This window comes from Rosa rugosa, chromosome 6 (genome assembly GCF_958449725.1).
Source record: "Rosa rugosa chromosome 6, drRosRugo1.1, whole genome shotgun sequence".
In the NCBI taxonomy this organism is placed as follows: Eukaryota; Viridiplantae; Streptophyta; class Magnoliopsida; order Rosales; family Rosaceae; genus Rosa; species Rosa rugosa.
The window spans coordinates 1,691,392-1,709,539 of record NC_084825.1 but is presented as its reverse complement, the minus strand read 5'-3'; the positions used below and the strand labels follow the sequence as shown (position 1 = coordinate 1,709,539).

At 43.2% G+C, this 18,148-nt stretch overlaps 1 protein-coding gene and 1 pseudogene across 2 annotated transcripts; one reads left to right on the top strand and one right to left on the bottom strand.

Moving 5' to 3' along the window:
* Window positions 1-730: 730 nt before the first annotated feature.
* LOC133717533 (zinc finger protein WIP2-like) lies at window positions 731-6,371 on the top strand. 2 transcript variants are annotated; one of them, XM_062144248.1, is made up of 5 exons: window positions 731-1,397; window positions 2,363-2,781; window positions 2,883-3,786; window positions 4,086-5,598; window positions 5,801-6,371. In XM_062144248.1, the coding sequence occupies exons 1-3, from the start codon at window positions 840-842 to the stop codon at window positions 2,884-2,886; spliced, it is 981 nt and encodes a 326-aa protein (XP_062000232.1). In that variant the 5' UTR covers window positions 731-839; the 3' UTR covers window positions 2,887-3,786; window positions 4,086-5,598; window positions 5,801-6,371. The 2 variants fall into 2 exon arrangements, with proteins under 2 accessions (XP_062000232.1, XP_062000233.1); XM_062144249.1 differs by lacking the exon at window positions 4,086-5,598 and having other exon boundaries at window positions 2,363-3,786.
* A 3,663-nt stretch (window positions 6,372-10,034) lies between these two features.
* On the bottom strand, window positions 10,035-16,831 carry LOC133714310 (thylakoid lumenal 19 kDa protein, chloroplastic-like; annotated as a pseudogene).
* Window positions 16,832-18,148: the final 1,317 nt, after the last annotated feature.

The following is an 18,148-nucleotide window of genomic DNA, read 5'->3' as shown; positions in this document are numbered from 1 at the left end:
GGCAAAAAGCCTAAAAATGAGGGAATTAATACTTTGTACTGCATGCAGAGCATTACACACGCAAATGCCGGAGAAGGACAATACACATGCACTCTCATCAATATCTTAACGATCAACTTGTGTATGATAACCACTGCAAGTGGCTTAGTGGTTCTTGTCTAGTTGGGTGTGCTCCCCAACCTAGGTTTGAACCCCAAAGCTGTCAAAGTGGTCAGACACTGTGCTGCAATTAATGCACAGTTGGAGCATTTCACATGCGCTGAAGGGGTTTATCTTGGGCCTAGGAAGCCTTTGCATTCCCCTTGACAAAGTCAAAAAAAACTGTGTATGATTAATTAGCTAACTTCTTTGTCAATTTGTCATCGAAAAAAATTAGCTAGGGAAGCCTAGCTAGACACAACAGTGAGTCGGTGAAAATGTACGATAAAAACAAATCCGTACCCTCGAATGGTCGGAATGACTAACTCCAGCTTTTTTAGTCCCCGTCATATTTAAAAAATATCTCTCTCTCTCTCTCTCTCTCTGAAGACAATAATCTGCAACAAGTCTAATCTATCTGACCGACTTCTCTGTTTTTCCTCACCGCGCAAAAACCTCACCCTGTCAATTTTTGTGCAGTGGGGGTAATTTCTTGACTTTTTCAACAAAAGCTTCAGCTCCTACATGACATTTAATTACCTTGATAGCTCTCTCTCTCTCTCTCTCATTAATTATTTGTATGTGAATATCTACCATTTCTGTTTCCAAAACAATGACAAGATCAATGATCATCAGCCCGACTAACAACTGTGTTTCTTCCTTTCAATTTTCAGTGTCTCCCAGTCTAAATTAACTACGTGATGACAGACCCTAAAAATTACAACTCCAGCGGCTTCAATAGATGGATCAACTTCATGCCTCCCCATCCACAATACTACTGCTCTGAATCCACTTCTTCTTTCAATTCCAATCCTTATCATCCACATCTTCAGTTCTCTCATAACTTGATGTATAACAACTCCTTCTGTGTTGTTCAGAGCCAACCCTCATCATCTCATGATTCTCATCTGAAAGAAGCTCTGCCTTTAATAAACAAACTAAACCCTAGAGGAGCACAATTAGAGGAAGAGGAAGAGGAAGAGGGCACAAGTCACAACCCCAAGAACAAAGCTGATGTCGATGATGATGATGTAGCCCTACGTATAGGCCTCCCAAGTAGTAATTATAGTATTGATCCGGGTAGTGGTGGTATGGAAGTAGATCAATCTAATGATGATGAATTAGGAGCAGCTGCGAGTGTGGACAGATTAAACAACGGTCATTACTGGATTCCCACCCCTTCTCAGATTCTAAATGGCCCAACTCAATTCTCATGTCCTCTGTGCTCCAAAACCTTTAACAGATACAATAACTTGCAGGTATATAATTTATGCTTAATTGCTTACATAATTACATTATATGTATACTTAAATTACTTTTCTGTGATTCCATGTTTTTCATGAGTCTGTGCATGTGTTTGTGTGTCTTTGCTTCTTTAATTTCTTTGTTATGACAATCATGCTTCTTTTTTTTCTTTTTTTCTTTTTGGGGTCTATCTCAGTGGTTTAAGATATCATTTACGTCTTATGACGAGGACTACCTGCTCCAGCTGAGACTCATTATATAAAACCTGCAATACAAGTGTCCTGAACGTCGACCATGTCTCTGTGCAAGAGCACAGATATTAAATTTTAAATTTTTTTACCAACAATGTACTGATTCTTCCTCCAGTTTGAACAATAGCCACAACCGTTGGGTTTAAATATTAATAGTAGAGTCTAATTGGTAAATTAGCAGTGTCTAATTGAACACTTATCCATAACTCTATCAGATGGAGCTTTTCTCCTTGGTTTTTTTGGAGGTCCCGAAACTTCAATGGAATGCTATTTCTTTGTTGGGGTGAGGCTTTTGTTGGTCTAATACCTACATTTGATTTATGTAATTCAAACTAGATTAATTAATAGTTTTAATCTAGTTTTTCAGAGCATGCATGCTAAAATGACTTGAATATTTAGAATTAATTAATTTCTTTCTTCTAATTAGAACATCATTGGCTGACCTGTTCGGCATTTTCAAACAAATAATGAAATTGATAAATCTGTATCTTAAGCTTGCAGAAAACGTGCATACATAAAACAGGATTCTTTCTCTTTTCTCTCTTTCTCAAAAGAAATTATCGCACACAAATGTTGTAAATACTAATTAACTAACAAGACGTGCAGTACGTAGTTGATATATGTTCGAATCTGGAAGAATGAAATATTTATATGAAAGCTATATATAGGGGATTATAAGATCTGTGCATGAGTTTTCTTGTACAAAAATCGGCTCTCCATTTGTGCAGATGCATATGTGGGGACATGGATCTCAATACAGGAAAGGACCGGACTCTCTAAAAGGAAATAAGCCCACAGCAATGCTGAGACTCCCTTGCTACTGCTGCGCACAAGGTTGCAAGCACAACATTGACCACCCAAGAGCCAAACAACTCAAGGACTTCAGAACTCTCCAAGCACATTACAAGAGAAAGCATGGGATAAGGTCCTTCATCTGCAAAAGATGTGGCAAGTCACTTGCTCTGAAAGGTGATTGGAGAACTCATGAAAAAAACTGTGGCAAGATTTGGCATTGCATTTGCGGCTCTGAATTTAAGCACAAGAGATCTCTCAAAGACCACATTAAGTCCTTCGGTGTAGGACATGGAGCTTTCGATATCGAGTATTTTGAAGAGGATGATGAACCAGCATCTGAAATAGAACACATGTGAGGCCAGTTAGTTGTCTTAATCTCATTATATATTAAGTTTTAGGTGTACGTCTTATATATATCTTTTAAGCTGATCATCTTCAACTTCAAATATATAGATGATCGAGTACGTTGCTCCTCTATCATGATGGATATGGACATATGGTAAACTTGGCAGTCTTGGCTTTGCCTTTCTTATATATGTTCATTCTTCTCCTTTGAAAACTGGGCTAGTAATTATGAAAACTATCGAGCTGCTTTGGTTATGAACGTATAAGTGATTAACAAGCTTTGCTAATTTCATCATTCTTCTTTTATTCTTTTATATTTTTTGTTGCAGCAACTTCTTTCTAATTAGTTATATAGAAAAACAAAACATTCTTTTCAAATGCTTGTGTTTAGTTTGACTTAATTAGTATCAGAGAAAATATCTTTAAAAAAATCCCAAGTCCTTGGGGTAGTGTGTATCGGGAGTATATATACATGCTGCACGTACAAGCGAGCAGGTGCTGTTGGTTGTGGTTTCTCACCGAATTGGAGATAGGTCGGTTGGTGGTTAGGTGTGGTACCGTGTTCGATACAAGCAGGTCTCCATGCTGGTTTGGAACTTTGGATGAATTAATGGATGATGGTGTTGAGCCGTCCGAGACGCCTCTGTGATGTCATAGTGCATGCAACCGGACTTATAGGTTGCTGCTGCAAAAGTTGTTCGAGGCTTATGGGCATTTCTAACATCCTTCGCTGTCTCTAATGGATTATCTCATGTTTTTGTATATGACGCGCTAATACTTCTTCCTGGCCCAGATTTTCTCCTTCAATTGGCCAAAGTATTTGGGTCGAACTTGTATATGTGGTGTCAAATGCACAATCCTAGGCTCTCGTACGTGGGCAGTTTATTTTGTTTTTATTCGGGCATTAGTCTTGGGAGAGATGGGATATATTTTAGGTCATCTTGCAATTTTTATTCGGGCATTAGTCTTGGAAGAGATGGGATATATTTGAGGTCATCTTGCAATTTCTATGGTTAGTTCTAGAATTTTAGCTATTGATTCTTTTTTTTATTGGTTAAACGATACCAAAATCTCTAGGTCATGAGTTCATGGTTTTTAATTGTTAATTAGTTTCGAAGTTTGTTCCTTTGGTATTGGTTGCATTAGAAAGCAAGTGAAATTACTTATGTGATGTCTTATATTGCTGTGATGTCTTATATACATCATGTGTAATCTTCAGTTTAATATATTGTCATTTTTTTTAAAAAAATACGGTTAGTTCTTTCCCTTCTATGGTTTTTTGCTCCTGAAAGTTCCAAGTTCTACAACCAGATATCAAGGATCACTATATCCTCCACAACTAGTTGCTGAAGCCGCAACTTTTGTTTTCTCGAAGATTTGTGAGTTTCTTTTTTTCCTTGGTAATTCAAGCATTTGTGTCGTTGGGACTTGAATCAATGGCCGGAGAAGTTTCAATCCCTCATAATCACCTAAGTGCAAGAGGTAATATTACCCAAAAGCCCGAGAGCTAGTGAATCCAGCAAGGAGACCACACAGGCCAAACACACCCACTGTTCTGCCTCACTAAGTCGTACCACCGCAAGAATCGACGTCAAATAATGTCCTATGTTTCGCCATCACCGTGCAACCCTGATCTAACCTAAATCTGGATGGATAAGCAAGTCATCGATCATAGCCTTCCAACATTGATACTAGGGATCGAAGGGTTGACATCAAGTCTTATCCACGCGACCACAATCGATAAACACTCTCCCAATGCAATCCACCTTACCTCAACCCCCAAGCATCATCGTCTTAGGCCACATTTGGTTCGCAGAAAGTAAATATCAAGAAAAGAAACTTGTTCATTTCTTGCGTTTGGGATACAAAAGGAAATGAAATACTTTCCTGAAGAAAGGAAAAATAAGAGGGAAAATGGTTCCTTGCAAACACCAAAGGAATCTATTTCCCCTATTTGTTCCTTGCATTTATTACTCACAACACATTATTTTATTTCATTAATTACAAACTTTTTAACTACTTTTAGTTTCCTTCCCATGGGAAAGACAAAAGAATTACTTTCTTTTTTGTGAACCAAACGAGATGAATCGGGTCCAATATACAACACCATAAGCCAGGGACCCAAATGCCCCACCCGAACCACCAATGTAGTTATGCCTACGCCTAAGGAAACCGCTGAGGAGATCACCATCGATACACGTCTGTCCAACATCGATGCCTAATAGACGCGTCTGTCCAACATCGATGCCTAATAGACGTGTTGCCGCCAACAAAGCATGTATATATACTAGAGGAGGTAGGCATGTGTAGCGCATTCTTACGTAGAGTATTTTTCAATCACTTGTCTCTTAGACTTTTTTAATGTAAATTTTGGAAATTAAAATTTTGGGAATGAGAAGTTTGTTTTTTTTTTTTTCGTTTTCTCTTTGAGCGGGAAAGATAGAAAATCCATACCTTTTTTTTTTTTTTGTACGAAAGAAACTACAATCAAAATGGTTTGGGAAAAAAAAATCAAAATGGGCTTGACCCAAATTCTTTAATGAACTCCCCACCTTTGCAAACCCCAAAATATCTCTCTCTCCCTACCACACAGCAGCAGCGGCAATCGAGGGAATGATGGCTGTGGCTTTGGTTATTTCTCCAACCTTCTGTTGCAGGCCATCAAACGGTTCAAAGATCGTCAAATCGTGCTCCAATATTAGTAGTGATAGCAAAACTTACACATCCCAAATCGGAACGAAGAAGCGATGCTTGAGGTGCAACACCCTCTACACAGACGAGGATAATTCCCCTACTGCTTGCTCCTTCCATGGCCACAGTACTGGTATATTACATATCACAACAATTCCTCTTTTCCCACGAGTTCAGATCATGTTAGAAATGTTTTTGGCTTTTTGCTAGGCTCAATTATTATTGTTTTTTTTTTTTTTTCTTAAAATCGAGATAGAGATCAGACGATCGAGATTAGATTGTTCCAAGTGAATGAATGGATAAATGTGTTTCCTTGGATTGATTTGTTTATGTAGGAGAGAAGGGATTATTTGCATTGGCTCCACCACACCAAGGAATTGATGGAGAGTGGAGTGACAGGTCTGGAGTAATTGTGTATAGATGGAATGAGAAGAACAAGAGACCAAACACTGGAAGTGGGAATTGGAAGAAAAGATGGAGCTGTTGTCAAGAGTATGATCAGGATGCCACACCCTGTCAAAGAGGATGGCATGTTTCCTATGATGATGGCTTCACTCTATATTAGCAATCTAGCAGTGGCCTTGAATTAATGTCCTCATCCACCCTTTTCGCTGAGCAGTATGATATAGAGTATGTCGACCATGGTGCGTTTGTCGTGTAAAATCAATACCTTCTTATATATATGAGAAGCATTTTGGTTGTCTTGTATCCTTTCAAATTTCGACAATCAGAGTCACTCCGGCCGCTTTAATACCAGCTATACCTAAGACCTTATGAACTTTGAATGTAATCCACTTTGTAAATGGCAGATTGGGAGCTTATTATGCCAAGTTATTTTGGGTCTGCCTGTTCTGTTTCAACACTACTTTTCCTGCAAAATCGAAAGAACTTGGGATTTGTCAACTAGGAGTAGATGCAGTAGCTCCCCTCTATTCACCCTTTATTTCGTTTGAACTCTGTATCCTTAAACTGCACATCTAACTACGAACTAAACGCCATTTGCAGATCTGGAAACTACAAATTCACTTAATCCTTTCCATGTCCAAAAGATAAACTTTTCGAACATTTTACTGGACTAGCGCATGAGTCTTTAAAAGTGCTTGGTTGAATGTTTTTCGTACAGGCCTAAAGCTTGGGCTTCTATTCAACACTCATCATTGACTAACTAAAACTTTGTACAAACAGAGGTCCACCTGATATATATATCCCTGAATCCCTGATGATTCACTAGAGATTAACCACTCATCCACCTATTACTAAAACTCAACATTGACTAACTAAAATTTTGTACAAACAGAGGTCCACCTGATATATATCCCTGAATCCCTGATGATTCACCAGTGATCACTCATCCACCTACTACTAACATAAAACCTGAAACGTGCTCTTCAAACTTCTTTTCCCTAATTCTACTAGAGCTAGAACTCTGGCTTCTAAAATTCATGAAAGCTCTGGGAAATGAAATTGAAAGAATGAGCAACAAAAATGCATACTTTATATATGTATATTATATATTTCAAATGCACACAATGGAACCCAATTGTTATTCAAGTATCAATAATCCCTCCATATCAAAACACATGATGATATCATAATATGTCACGCCTCGAATTTCAAACACAAATAATAATACAATTTCAATCAACACATGAACTCCAGGCGTGATGGTTCAGACATCAAACTAAACAGCTAAGACAATTTTTTTCTTTAAACAAGGGCAACCATCGATGTCCTGAACTCTCAATGTAAATACAGACTCGTTCTTTAGAGTCACATATTACATCACACAAAGTTTACAAATTAAATTGTGTCAACAAAATAATAAGTAACTGCTCCTCAGAACTTACTACATAGCGGAAGTCTTAACAACAGTAATGCTACAAAATCAGCTTCCTACCCAATCAGCTGCTACAAGGTCTCAGCTTCAGCCACGATTTCCCTGACCTGCAGGATTAACCCCTACTTCATCGAATAGTGCACCGGGTTGCCACACAACAAACCTGGTAAGCTTATGAAGCTTGTATGAGTAAACTCAAAACCACAAAGCAGAAACACATTCTTAAGTCACCTCAACCTAATCAACGATAAGCATATATAACTCACAACCACAACCATCCGTTCCATATCCTTCCATATCATGCTTACGTAAGTCAACTCGTGACTAAAACTACATGCTCAGATCCTCAACCTAGCATCCAATTACACAAATTTCAATCAAACAAAACCTCCTCGAGAAATGTTTGACAATCATTTAAACGCACAACGGTGAATCACAAAAATCACACTCCTTTCCTTCCCACTGGAAGCCTTTGTCATCAACGTGACATCAAAGGTGAAAATCAATGAAACCGCCTTCCTATCCTCCTCACAGGGAATAATCCTCACCACTATGGCCCTTCAAAACACTTAAAACCTCAACAGTAAAACCAAGAAGAAAGCAAGGCAATCGCAAATCAAACAAAGGTAAAACAATTCATAGTAACCCCTGCGTATAGTTTTAGTTTAGGAGGTTACATTAAAACAAACAATTCAAGTCATAGTAATCATCACAACCCCATGCTCTGACATCTGTAGGTAGCTTCGACCATCACAGCAATCCTCTCGATCGTTATTAACTTAATAACAATTCAACTCCTCTATAGAGCAGTGATCAGATAGATTTCACTGGTCGTCACACAGATAGAAATCATCCTACTGATCATCACACAGATTTCACTGGTCATCACACAGATAGCAATCATCCTACTGATTATCACCCAGATTTCACCGTCATCACACAGATATTCTCACATTCTTTACACAACAATCATTACAAAGATCATCACACTGATGTCACCGATTCATTACACAGATATTCCTACACAAGCTTTACATGACAATCATCATATTGATTTCACCGCTCATTACATAGATATTCCCACACAAGCTTTACCACATCTTAAATCACCAAATTAAGATGGTCATACTAGACCCATGGTATCTCAACAAATGAAATTCTACAATCACTACTCAATACACAATTTCACCATTCTCAAACAATAATGAACTCCTTTCAAAATATTGTTTGCATCACAACGAAACCACTAATGCATATATATTTCACGTAAATATATATATACACACACACACACACACACACACACACACGTAGTCATCCACTTAGGAATGTCACTAATACCAACTATAATCACAGTTAACTAATAACTCCAAGACAATATGGTAACTATGCTCATAACGAATATTATGAGATTTACTCACCTCTGAATCCCGCTGCGTCTTCACACGCTAACCAAGATAAGCACAATCGTCCCAATCCTCTCAACACAACTCTGTCAAGTACCTAATCACATACGGTCTCCACTTAGTACATGAATCACAAGCGATTAAAGTTCAAAACCCTTGTTTGAACTAAAACCCTAAAAGTAACGCCAATCGAGGCGGAACTTCATCCGAGACCACCCAAAGCCTCCAGAATACTTCTACGATCGATACATTAAATCTACAAGTCAATTGCACAGTCAGATCCTCACGGATCGAAAAACCGAGCGAATAGAAAACGGTAAAAACTCTAACAAAATCATACGATCTCCAAAAATTACGTATTATATATCAAAATGCTCATATCAACGAGTAGATGATAAATAAAACCAAAATTTGTCCTTGACATAGCCGGAAATCGCCGCCAAATGTTGCCACAGGCATTGGCACACCGCCACCGGCCAAACTCAACACCACAACAATCCAGCCGTCCAAAATGTCAAGAATACCAAGTAGAGCAACTTTAATACATGGGGTTCAAGCCAACTCGGCCTAGATCGCCGCCACAAGCTCAAACACACTGTTCACCGTGAGTTGACTTTGCTCCTGTGTGAATTGTCCAAAACCACCACCAAGGGTCGATGGAGGAAGCTCCTACGAGAAGAACAAGACTAGTTTGAAGCTCTGCCGTCGCTGGAGTTAGGATTTCCGGTTGCGTCCGATTTATCCTAGCTTCGCCGCTTCGATCTGCCGCCGTGGATGAGAATCAGAGCAAGCTGCCACCACAGGGAAGAAGGCAAGGCTAGTCTGAATCAATCTGGGCAAGCGTCGTCACCGGAGGTGGCCGGAATTAGCCGGAAAAGTTAGGTCGGGTTTCCGGATACGGGTCGGGTCAGCCAGAAAAGAGAGAGAGAATGGGTTTCTGGAATTTTCTGGAAATCTGACCAAAAAGGAAACTTTCGGAAATTGTGAAGATATTTCCGGAAACTTCCTATTTATACCCTAAATTTCCGAAAATGGAAATAACTTCCGCTGACCATAACTTTCTCATACGAACTCCAATTTACGCGTTCCGCATGTCCACGAATTCGTATTGATGTGCTCTATGACTTTCATGAAGGAAGTTTTTGGAGAAAGTCAATGGATAAAAAGTCAACATTCGCCCCCCTTAAAATGACACTTCCTGAATAATTATTCGTTTGAAAATAATTCCACTCCATTCTTGAACCACGTACTCGTACCAATAACCACTGAATTAATTCCTAAAATTCCTCGGAAAATAATAACAAATTTCCGGGGCATCACATAATATAGGCAAAACTAATCAAAATGATCCAATAGTTTTGAAAGACTCATGAACATGCTTCAACATATCATTGTCGCGGTTCCACTCGGGGGTAGGCGCATTGACAAAATGAGCATAAAGATTGTTGTTAGCACAAGTCACTAAAATCAAACTATATGTTGCAACCCCATTCTTCTCATACACATAGTAAACCTGTCCCTTCTCGTCTTTCTTCTCCTCCGACGTCACGGCATCAGCACTAACTATCAAGTCGTGCAAGTTCACGTCTGACAGAGCTAGATTGTTCAGCACCACGTCCTTCATAGCTAGCTGCCGAAACCCACCGAGGTAAGACAGGTACTCTTTCTCCGTCTTCTTCTTCGAATTGTAGAATTCACTGTCAGTTCCATTTGTACCTATTTCAACGTTACACTTCGTTTATATTGACATATTGATAACATAACATAAAGCGAAATAGCATAGTCAGCCTACTTGCCTTTTTCGACTTTTGATACTAAACGCTCGTTCCAACCGTCTGGGACGTCATAGACATACTCGGCCGAAGTCTTCTTGTCGGAGTTGCCACTATATCCGCCATAGTTGGCGGCGCTGGCAGCGGTGTCGTAGTAAATTTGGTAAGTTGGAGTCTGCTAATGAGGGTGGAGTGGCAGTTAGGATGGCGGCAGCTGCAGCGGTGGTGATTAAGGTAGTTAGGAGTGGCTGGAGTGGAATGGGGAGGTGGGTGTTTGGACCTTCTGGACGGTGGTGGAGTTTGAGGTGGTTTGGGAGATGGGATGGTGGTGTTTGGGGTGTTGGTGTTGTTTGAGCCCAAAAGTAATTTTGGCAAGATCCTTTAGTGGATTCAGCACAGCGGGCCGATACCTGCGGCCCAAAAATAAGCCTATTCGGGTTTGGGTTACAGCTTCACCCATTCCGTGATCCATAAGGAAAACGAAACCTTATTGGAGTCGGGTAGCGAGGATTGAATAGGAAATTTCAACCAATAATCCTTCTGTGGCGAGGAGCAGTCGAAACCCTAGGTATATATACCAGGTTTCAAGGACGAATTGGAGGACCTCTAAAAAAAATCAATCAATCCCAGCGATTACAAAGCCTCCCCGGAGCAAACCTTCAACCTCGTTGAAACCCGGTGACCGACTGTCAGCATCACCAGATCAACTCGGCGACCGTACTTTCAGTCCTAGTCTCCCCGGGAGCCGACTGCTAGCGCAACCGCCACCGTTACTACCAGCGAAGCAAGGGTAACGCCCTCGCACCCAGCGAAGCTAAAGTCACGCTTTAGCGCAACCCGTGCTTTCTCCAAACTTCCCAGTGATTGCTCTGCTTAGTCTACAACACTAAGTATCGATTCAGTGACGCGAAGAGATCACACCCAAAGTCCTTATCCGTAAGGCAAGAAGTCCTTTCTCGAAAGGATAGAGAAGAACCCTGTGACGAGGTTGGTGCTCTCCTCGTCCACAGACGCTTGAAGAAGAAGTCAGGTCAAGGGACTACCCTAACGACTGCACCCCGCGGTGCTGGCACGCCTGCACAATCACTCGCTCAAAAGAGACAGTTTGCAAGCCAACTGGTTTTTGCGCCAAACATTTTGGCACGCCCAGTGGGACCAACTAGTGTCTTTTCGTGAACGTTAGCCATTGGGAAGTCAAGCGAAAACCCTTACCAAAAGGGCTACGCTAACTGCTCAAAGCATAAGACCTCCAGTTACACACCGCATCCTCGTGCGGAGTGTCGTGGTCTTTCTGAAGAACAAGTTATTCAAAGATTCTCTCTCCATTCCGAATCCTCCAATATGTCAACGGAACAAGGAGAGAATCACCAGACCGCTGCTGAGGGTCAAACTACTACCACTATCTCCAACACAGTGGGGAGTGGAGGAATAGAGGCTTTCGTTGCGAAGCCTATTCCAGAGGGAGCGACCACCGAGGTCGCGCTCGCGATTATGAGGGAAAACGTCAAGAATCATAGCAGGTGGATCGCCGCTGATTTTGAAAGGGAAAACGCGAGGACAAACAAGATTATACGTGAGATAAACGAACGTCTTTCCCGACAGTCAGTGGAGACTACAGAACAAATCTCACAAACAGAGAATGCGTTAAGGGCTCATGCTACAAGTATTGCAGAGGACCAGAACCGGAGCCGCCAAGGATTGATAGAGATTATTGAGAACCATACGAAGCAGGCAGCGTCCGATATGGCAAGTCTTCGTAAAGATGGAGAGAATCTCGCAACTGAGGTGGCCATGCAAAGAGCCGAGTTGAACCAAGCTAGAGAAGTGTTGAATAAGACGTTAGGTGATCCTAACGTTATCCTTGGTTCCCTTGGCCAACCGTCTGGTTCAGGCAAATACGTGCCGCCGAATCAGCGAGAGAAAGTTAGCAGCAACACCACTACACCTTCCACAACAGCTGCTGCTACGCCACAAAAAAATAAAGAACAAGTGCTGGTTATTGGCGGTAGCAAAGAAAAGGCTACTTCGTCAGGCGGGCAGACCACCAGACAGAAGCAACAGACATCAAAAGGTGGCGCAGCTCCGTCCGACTCCACCGTGTTCGTTCAATACGACAGCGACGGAGCGGAAAACATATATCAAGAGCTGCCAGGAAGTTATTACGGGATTGACCAAGCTGGTAATCCTGTCAAGATAACAGCTTTGGCAAAAGAGATGCCTATGCCGGCAGTGACTCTTCAACAGCCCGCTACAACTCGCGTTGTCCAGATAGGAGAAGGGGCAGCAATTGTGAACCAAGCAATACCCATACAGGCTGCTCGCCACACTATGGCAATACCTCCCCTCCTCCAGGCCCGGAATATGTTAGACGAGAGGAGGTCGAGGAGATGATCAGGCTGGCTAACCCGAGAGCCCAAATGGATGGGGTCTATGAGGGACCTTTCCCGCCGCATATAATGCTCGCGCCATTTCCCAGGGGATATAAAAACATCATATTTTCTACTTTTTCAGGGGAAGACACTGAGAATGCAGTCACTCATCTGGCCAGGTTCAGAGTGCAATGCGGCCAATACCAGAATGATGACATCCTCAAGTGCAGGATCTTTGGTACTTCTCTTTCGGGAGCGGCCTTCAGGTGGTTTTCCAAACTCCGACCAGGAACAGTGGCAGATTGGCCCGCAATGGAAAAACTCTTTCGAGAAACTTTTGGAGCCATTGAGCCTGAAGTTGATTTGGCTTCTCTCACCCAGATGGCTCAGCAGCCTACTGAATCCGCCGTTGCATACCTTCAACGCTTCCAGATTCAGAAGGCCAAACTGAACTTGATCCTGCCGGAGAAAGAGTTGATCAAGTTGGCGATCAAGGGTTTAGAGCCTCGACAGCGAAAGAAGCAGCATGGCAGCATGATCCAGTCAATGGGAGAACTCATCACAGAGGTGGGCAGCTTCGAGCATCTCCTCAGAGAAACTGATGCAAGGAAGAATGCCTCCAAGGGGACATATGCACCAGGAAAACATCGCACCGTAGCGGCCCTGAGCTACCAACCGGCTACTTATGACCCCTACTATCACCATCACAGTGAAGAGTTGAGTCAGGACGATGATGAAGAGGAGGATAATGACATCGCTGCTTATGAGCTGACAGGGAGAAAGAATCCAGCCTTGAAACAGTTGAAAATTTCCAAGGAACCTGTCAAGCTCAAATCAATGGCCTTCACCAAACCGGAATTCGCGGCATATACATATGATGCCAATAAGGCACATGAAATCCTAGATGAGATGATCAACGCGAAGATGGTAAAGACCGACTTTGGACCGTTTCCTCGTCCAGACCAGCTAAAAGGGAAGAAGTACTGCAAATTTCACAACCTGTGGAATCATAATACAGCAGACTGTGTGAAACTCAAAGACCAGATTCAGGTATGGCTTAATAATGGTAGTTTGCAGGTAGAGGCTCCAGTAACAGTGGCAGCGCTCGTAGACCTGAACCCTTTTCCTGACACTGGGGTCAACATGGTCGACGTGAACTGGACTAAGCAGAGCCGGAGGAAACCAACCCTGGATTTGAATGAAAAGGGGAAAGGAGACCAACCTGACAAGGATGAGCCTCCTGCAAAGAGGAAGTTTGAGCCAGTGGGTCAAGCCTCATCTGTGGTCTTATGCTCGCGATGCAAGAAAGAGTGTGGCATTCAAGTGTCACCCGAGGCGGTCGAGCAGACATTTCGTTTTGGTTCTCTCCCACCCATCAAATGGTCGTCGCCATCGCGGAACTATCAACCTTCCAGCCCAAGAGAAAAAGAGAAACTGGAATCACCACCATCCCCAAAGGATTCCAATCTCTTCCAGAAGTTGAAAGCGGCCGCGGTTGATCAGAAATCAGAAGAGAAGGTTATGATCAAGCGTAAAGACATCTTGACCAAGCCCTACATACCTCCTGCTTCTGCCACCACTATTAAGGAAGGTAAGTGGTACACAAGGGAAAAAGGGAAGGCAGTAGAGATAAGTCCTTCCAAGAAGAGAAAACTGCAGCGCAGATTTGGAGAAGCCAAACGCGCGCTAGAGGCTCTGGACCAGGGTCTAATCAAACTTTCGCAGCTGGTCAAATCACCTGAGCAGTATCAGAAAGAGATGGAGATATTAGCTGCTAAGCCGTTAATAACTCCCCGCAGCTTCCAGAAGCAAGCGAGCTCAGCAAAAGGGGCATCTAAGCCTAGTGTTTTTTGCAGGATCACAGACGAGAGGAGACTTCCGCCAGCTCGAAAGGAGAGTTCACCGACTAGGCGACCACATGTCAGGCGCAAGTTGTTTCGCGACGACTCAGAGGTCAAATCCTCAGTTTTTGAGAGACTGGGGGGCAAGGACAAGATTACCGATACGTTACAGTGGAAACCTAAAAAGGTCCAGAGTGTCGTTGTTACCCCTGAGGTGACTACAACAAGCGACCCAAAGTCCAACTCGCCTGAGCGAGCCACCGGGATATTGGGGCATGAGCAATGTGAGGTAAAAGGCCTTACGGAGGAATCATTGGTAGAGCGGCTGGCTAAGCAATTCAATACTGACATCCCTGTCAAAGAACCCAAGCTGAACCTGCAAGAGGACATGGATGAAACAGTTGTGACCGATACATCTTGCAACATGGTTTACGTACTCCCCGCGAGGTATGCACTACCAGTCGCCGCGCAGGATTGTGTAGAAACTGAGGAAAATAGCGCCCAACCTTTGCAGATTACATCAGCGATCACAGCACCTGTAGAGGAGGCTGTCTTTCTTGAAACAGAAGATGCTAACAGCAAAGAATTCTTCATGAGCTTCACCAGGCCTACACCCGCTATGGTTCAACACATGCGACCTTTGTACATCACAGCGGAGATTGGCGGCACCAAAGTTAGCAAGATCATGGTTGATACCGGAGCTGCTGTGAACGTCATCACTACCAGGACCATGCATTTTCTCGGGATAAAGAAAGAGAAAATCCAGTCTACATCCCTTACACTCAAGAACTTCGCAGGGACTGTGACGAAGACCTTGGGATTACTTTTCTTGCGCATCAAGGTTGGTCCTGCAGAGGGAGTTTATGCTTTCTTTGTAACTGACTGTTATGCAGCCTATAGCGCTATTCTGGGCAGGGATTGGATCCACCGGAGTTATTGTGTTCCATCAACTCTCCATCAGGAACTCATTATGTGGAACAGGGAGACAAATAAGGCTGAGGTGATCAAAGCTGACCCTCGTCCATTTCCAGTTTCCGCAAATTATGTAGATGCCAGGTACTACTTGGAGCCTATTACTCCATTGCAAGTCAGTGGCATCGATAACAAGGGCCGCCCCACAGGGGTGACGGCCTCTGATTTGGCACAGTGGGGGCTCACGCTCGTAAAGGAAGGCTTGGACAGGCCTGGCCACGCTGTGCCCAAACCATTAAACGATTAATGGATTACGACCTTCCAGAGGAAGGGATAGAGGCCCTCCACTCGCTGTATGAAAGATTATCTTCGTACTTAGTGGAGAAAGAGGCCTATGATCGAGTCGCAACTTTAGAAACCGTCAATGAAGAGTTCTCTGATCAGGAACAGGAAGAGGAGGTAGAAATTCAGCTCGCTTCGGCAGTGCTGGACGACACACCCCCTAAGGTCAGAGACCCTACTGAAAAGGTCAATCTTGGAACAACAGAAGAGCCTATGGAAGTGGCTATCAGTGCTTACTTAGAGCCTAGCGAAAAACAGAGGCTTATTGAGCTGTTACTGGAATTCAAAGACTGCTTTGCAGAGAAATATGAAGATATGCCCGGCCTGTCACCGGATTTGGTTTGCCATCAGCTACCAACACTTCCTGACAAGAGGCCTGTGAAACAAGAACCGCGAAGAATGAATGCAGAAACCCAAGTCCTTGTCAAAGAGGAAGTTGAAAAAATGCATAAATCAGGCATTATCAGAGTGGCCAAATACAATCAATGGCTATCCAATATAGTGCCAGTTCGCAAGAAGAATGGTAAGATGAGGGTCTGCGTGGATTACAGAGACCTCAATATCGCTACACCTAAAGATGTTTACCCAATGCGGGTAGCGGATATGTTGGTAGACACCGTAGCAGGACATGAACTACTGTCCTTTATGGATGGCACCGCAGGGTATCACCAAATTCCGGTCGCGGAGGAGGACAGACATAAAACTGCATTCCGATGTCCTGGATTCGCGGGCGTTTTCGAGTATGTGGTTATGCCTTTTGGGCTGAAGAATGCTGGGGCCACTTATCAGCGAGCCATGAACCTGATCTTCCACGATATCCTTGGGAAAATTTTAGAGGTTTACATCGATGACGTCGTGGTTAAATCAAAAGAGAAAGGGAACCACATCATAGATCTCAGGAAAGTCTTCGAGCGAATGCGCCAACATAAGCTGAAGATGAACCCCGCCAAGTGCGTGTTCGGCGTTCAAGCGGGAGATTTCCTGGGCTTCATTGTACATCAGAGGGGAATTGAGGTCCCTGAGGATAAAGCGAGCGCGGTCATCAACGCGTCCCCTCCACAAACTAAGAAGGAGCTACAACGCCTGCTGGGTAAAATCAACTTCCTACGACGTTTTATTTCTAACTCTGCAGGTAAGATCCAGCCCTTTTCTCCATTGCTGAAGTTGCAAGGACAGAATGAGTTTGTATGGGAATCTCAGCATCAAGAGGCTTTCGAAAAAATCAAGGCCTATTTAGCGAGTCCACCAGTGCTGGTTCCCCCGCGAGCTGGATTTCCATTAAAGCTATATATTTCAGCGGCTGAAGCCTCTATCGGTAGCTTACTTGCCCAAGACGATGAAGAAGGTGTCGAGCATGCCATTTTTTACCTCAGTAGGACACTTACAGATTGCGAGACAAGGTACACTCCTATGGAAAAATTGTGTCTCACATTGTACTTCTCCGCTTGCAAGTTGCGACATTACATGTTATCCTTTACTACAAGCGTCATCGCTCAAACCGACCTGGTTAAGTACATGTTGTCGCGCCCTATTCTAAGGGGCCGCATTGGCAAATGGGTATTAGCTCTATCCGAATTTTCGCTACAATATGTTCCACAGAAAGCAGTGAAGGGACAAGCTATTGCCGATTTTTTGGCACATCACCCTATGTTGGATATTCCCCCAGTCAAGGAATTAGAGATAGCGATCACCACCGCAGCTCGACCAGATTTGGCGCACATCCCAGAGTATGCAATATGGTATCAAGCCACTGTCTCCCTGCAACCCTGGGTATTATTCTTCGATGGATCAAGAACAGAAACATTAGCAGGAGCCGGAATTGTTCTGGAAAACCCAGCGGGCGATCGTTTCTCCTATTCTTTCCAATTGGAGTTTAAATGCACTAATAACCAGGCAGAGTATGAGGCCCTTATTATTGGCCTGGAAGTCTTACTGGAATTGGGAGTAAGGGACGTTCAGATACGCGGTGACTCTCTGCTCGTGATAAATCAGCTCCAGGAGAAATACAGGTGTGTAAGCTGTTTGCTCGTGCCATATCTCACTCGCGCCATTGAGCTTCTGGATCAGTTTGATGACGCTGATTTGGAATACATACCCCGCGAGCGCAATTTTGCGGCCAATGAGCTTGCTCAATTGGCTACAGGTATTACCCTGAAATATGGGGTTCGCGAGCGCATACTGAAAGTTGAGCGCCGCACGCTGCC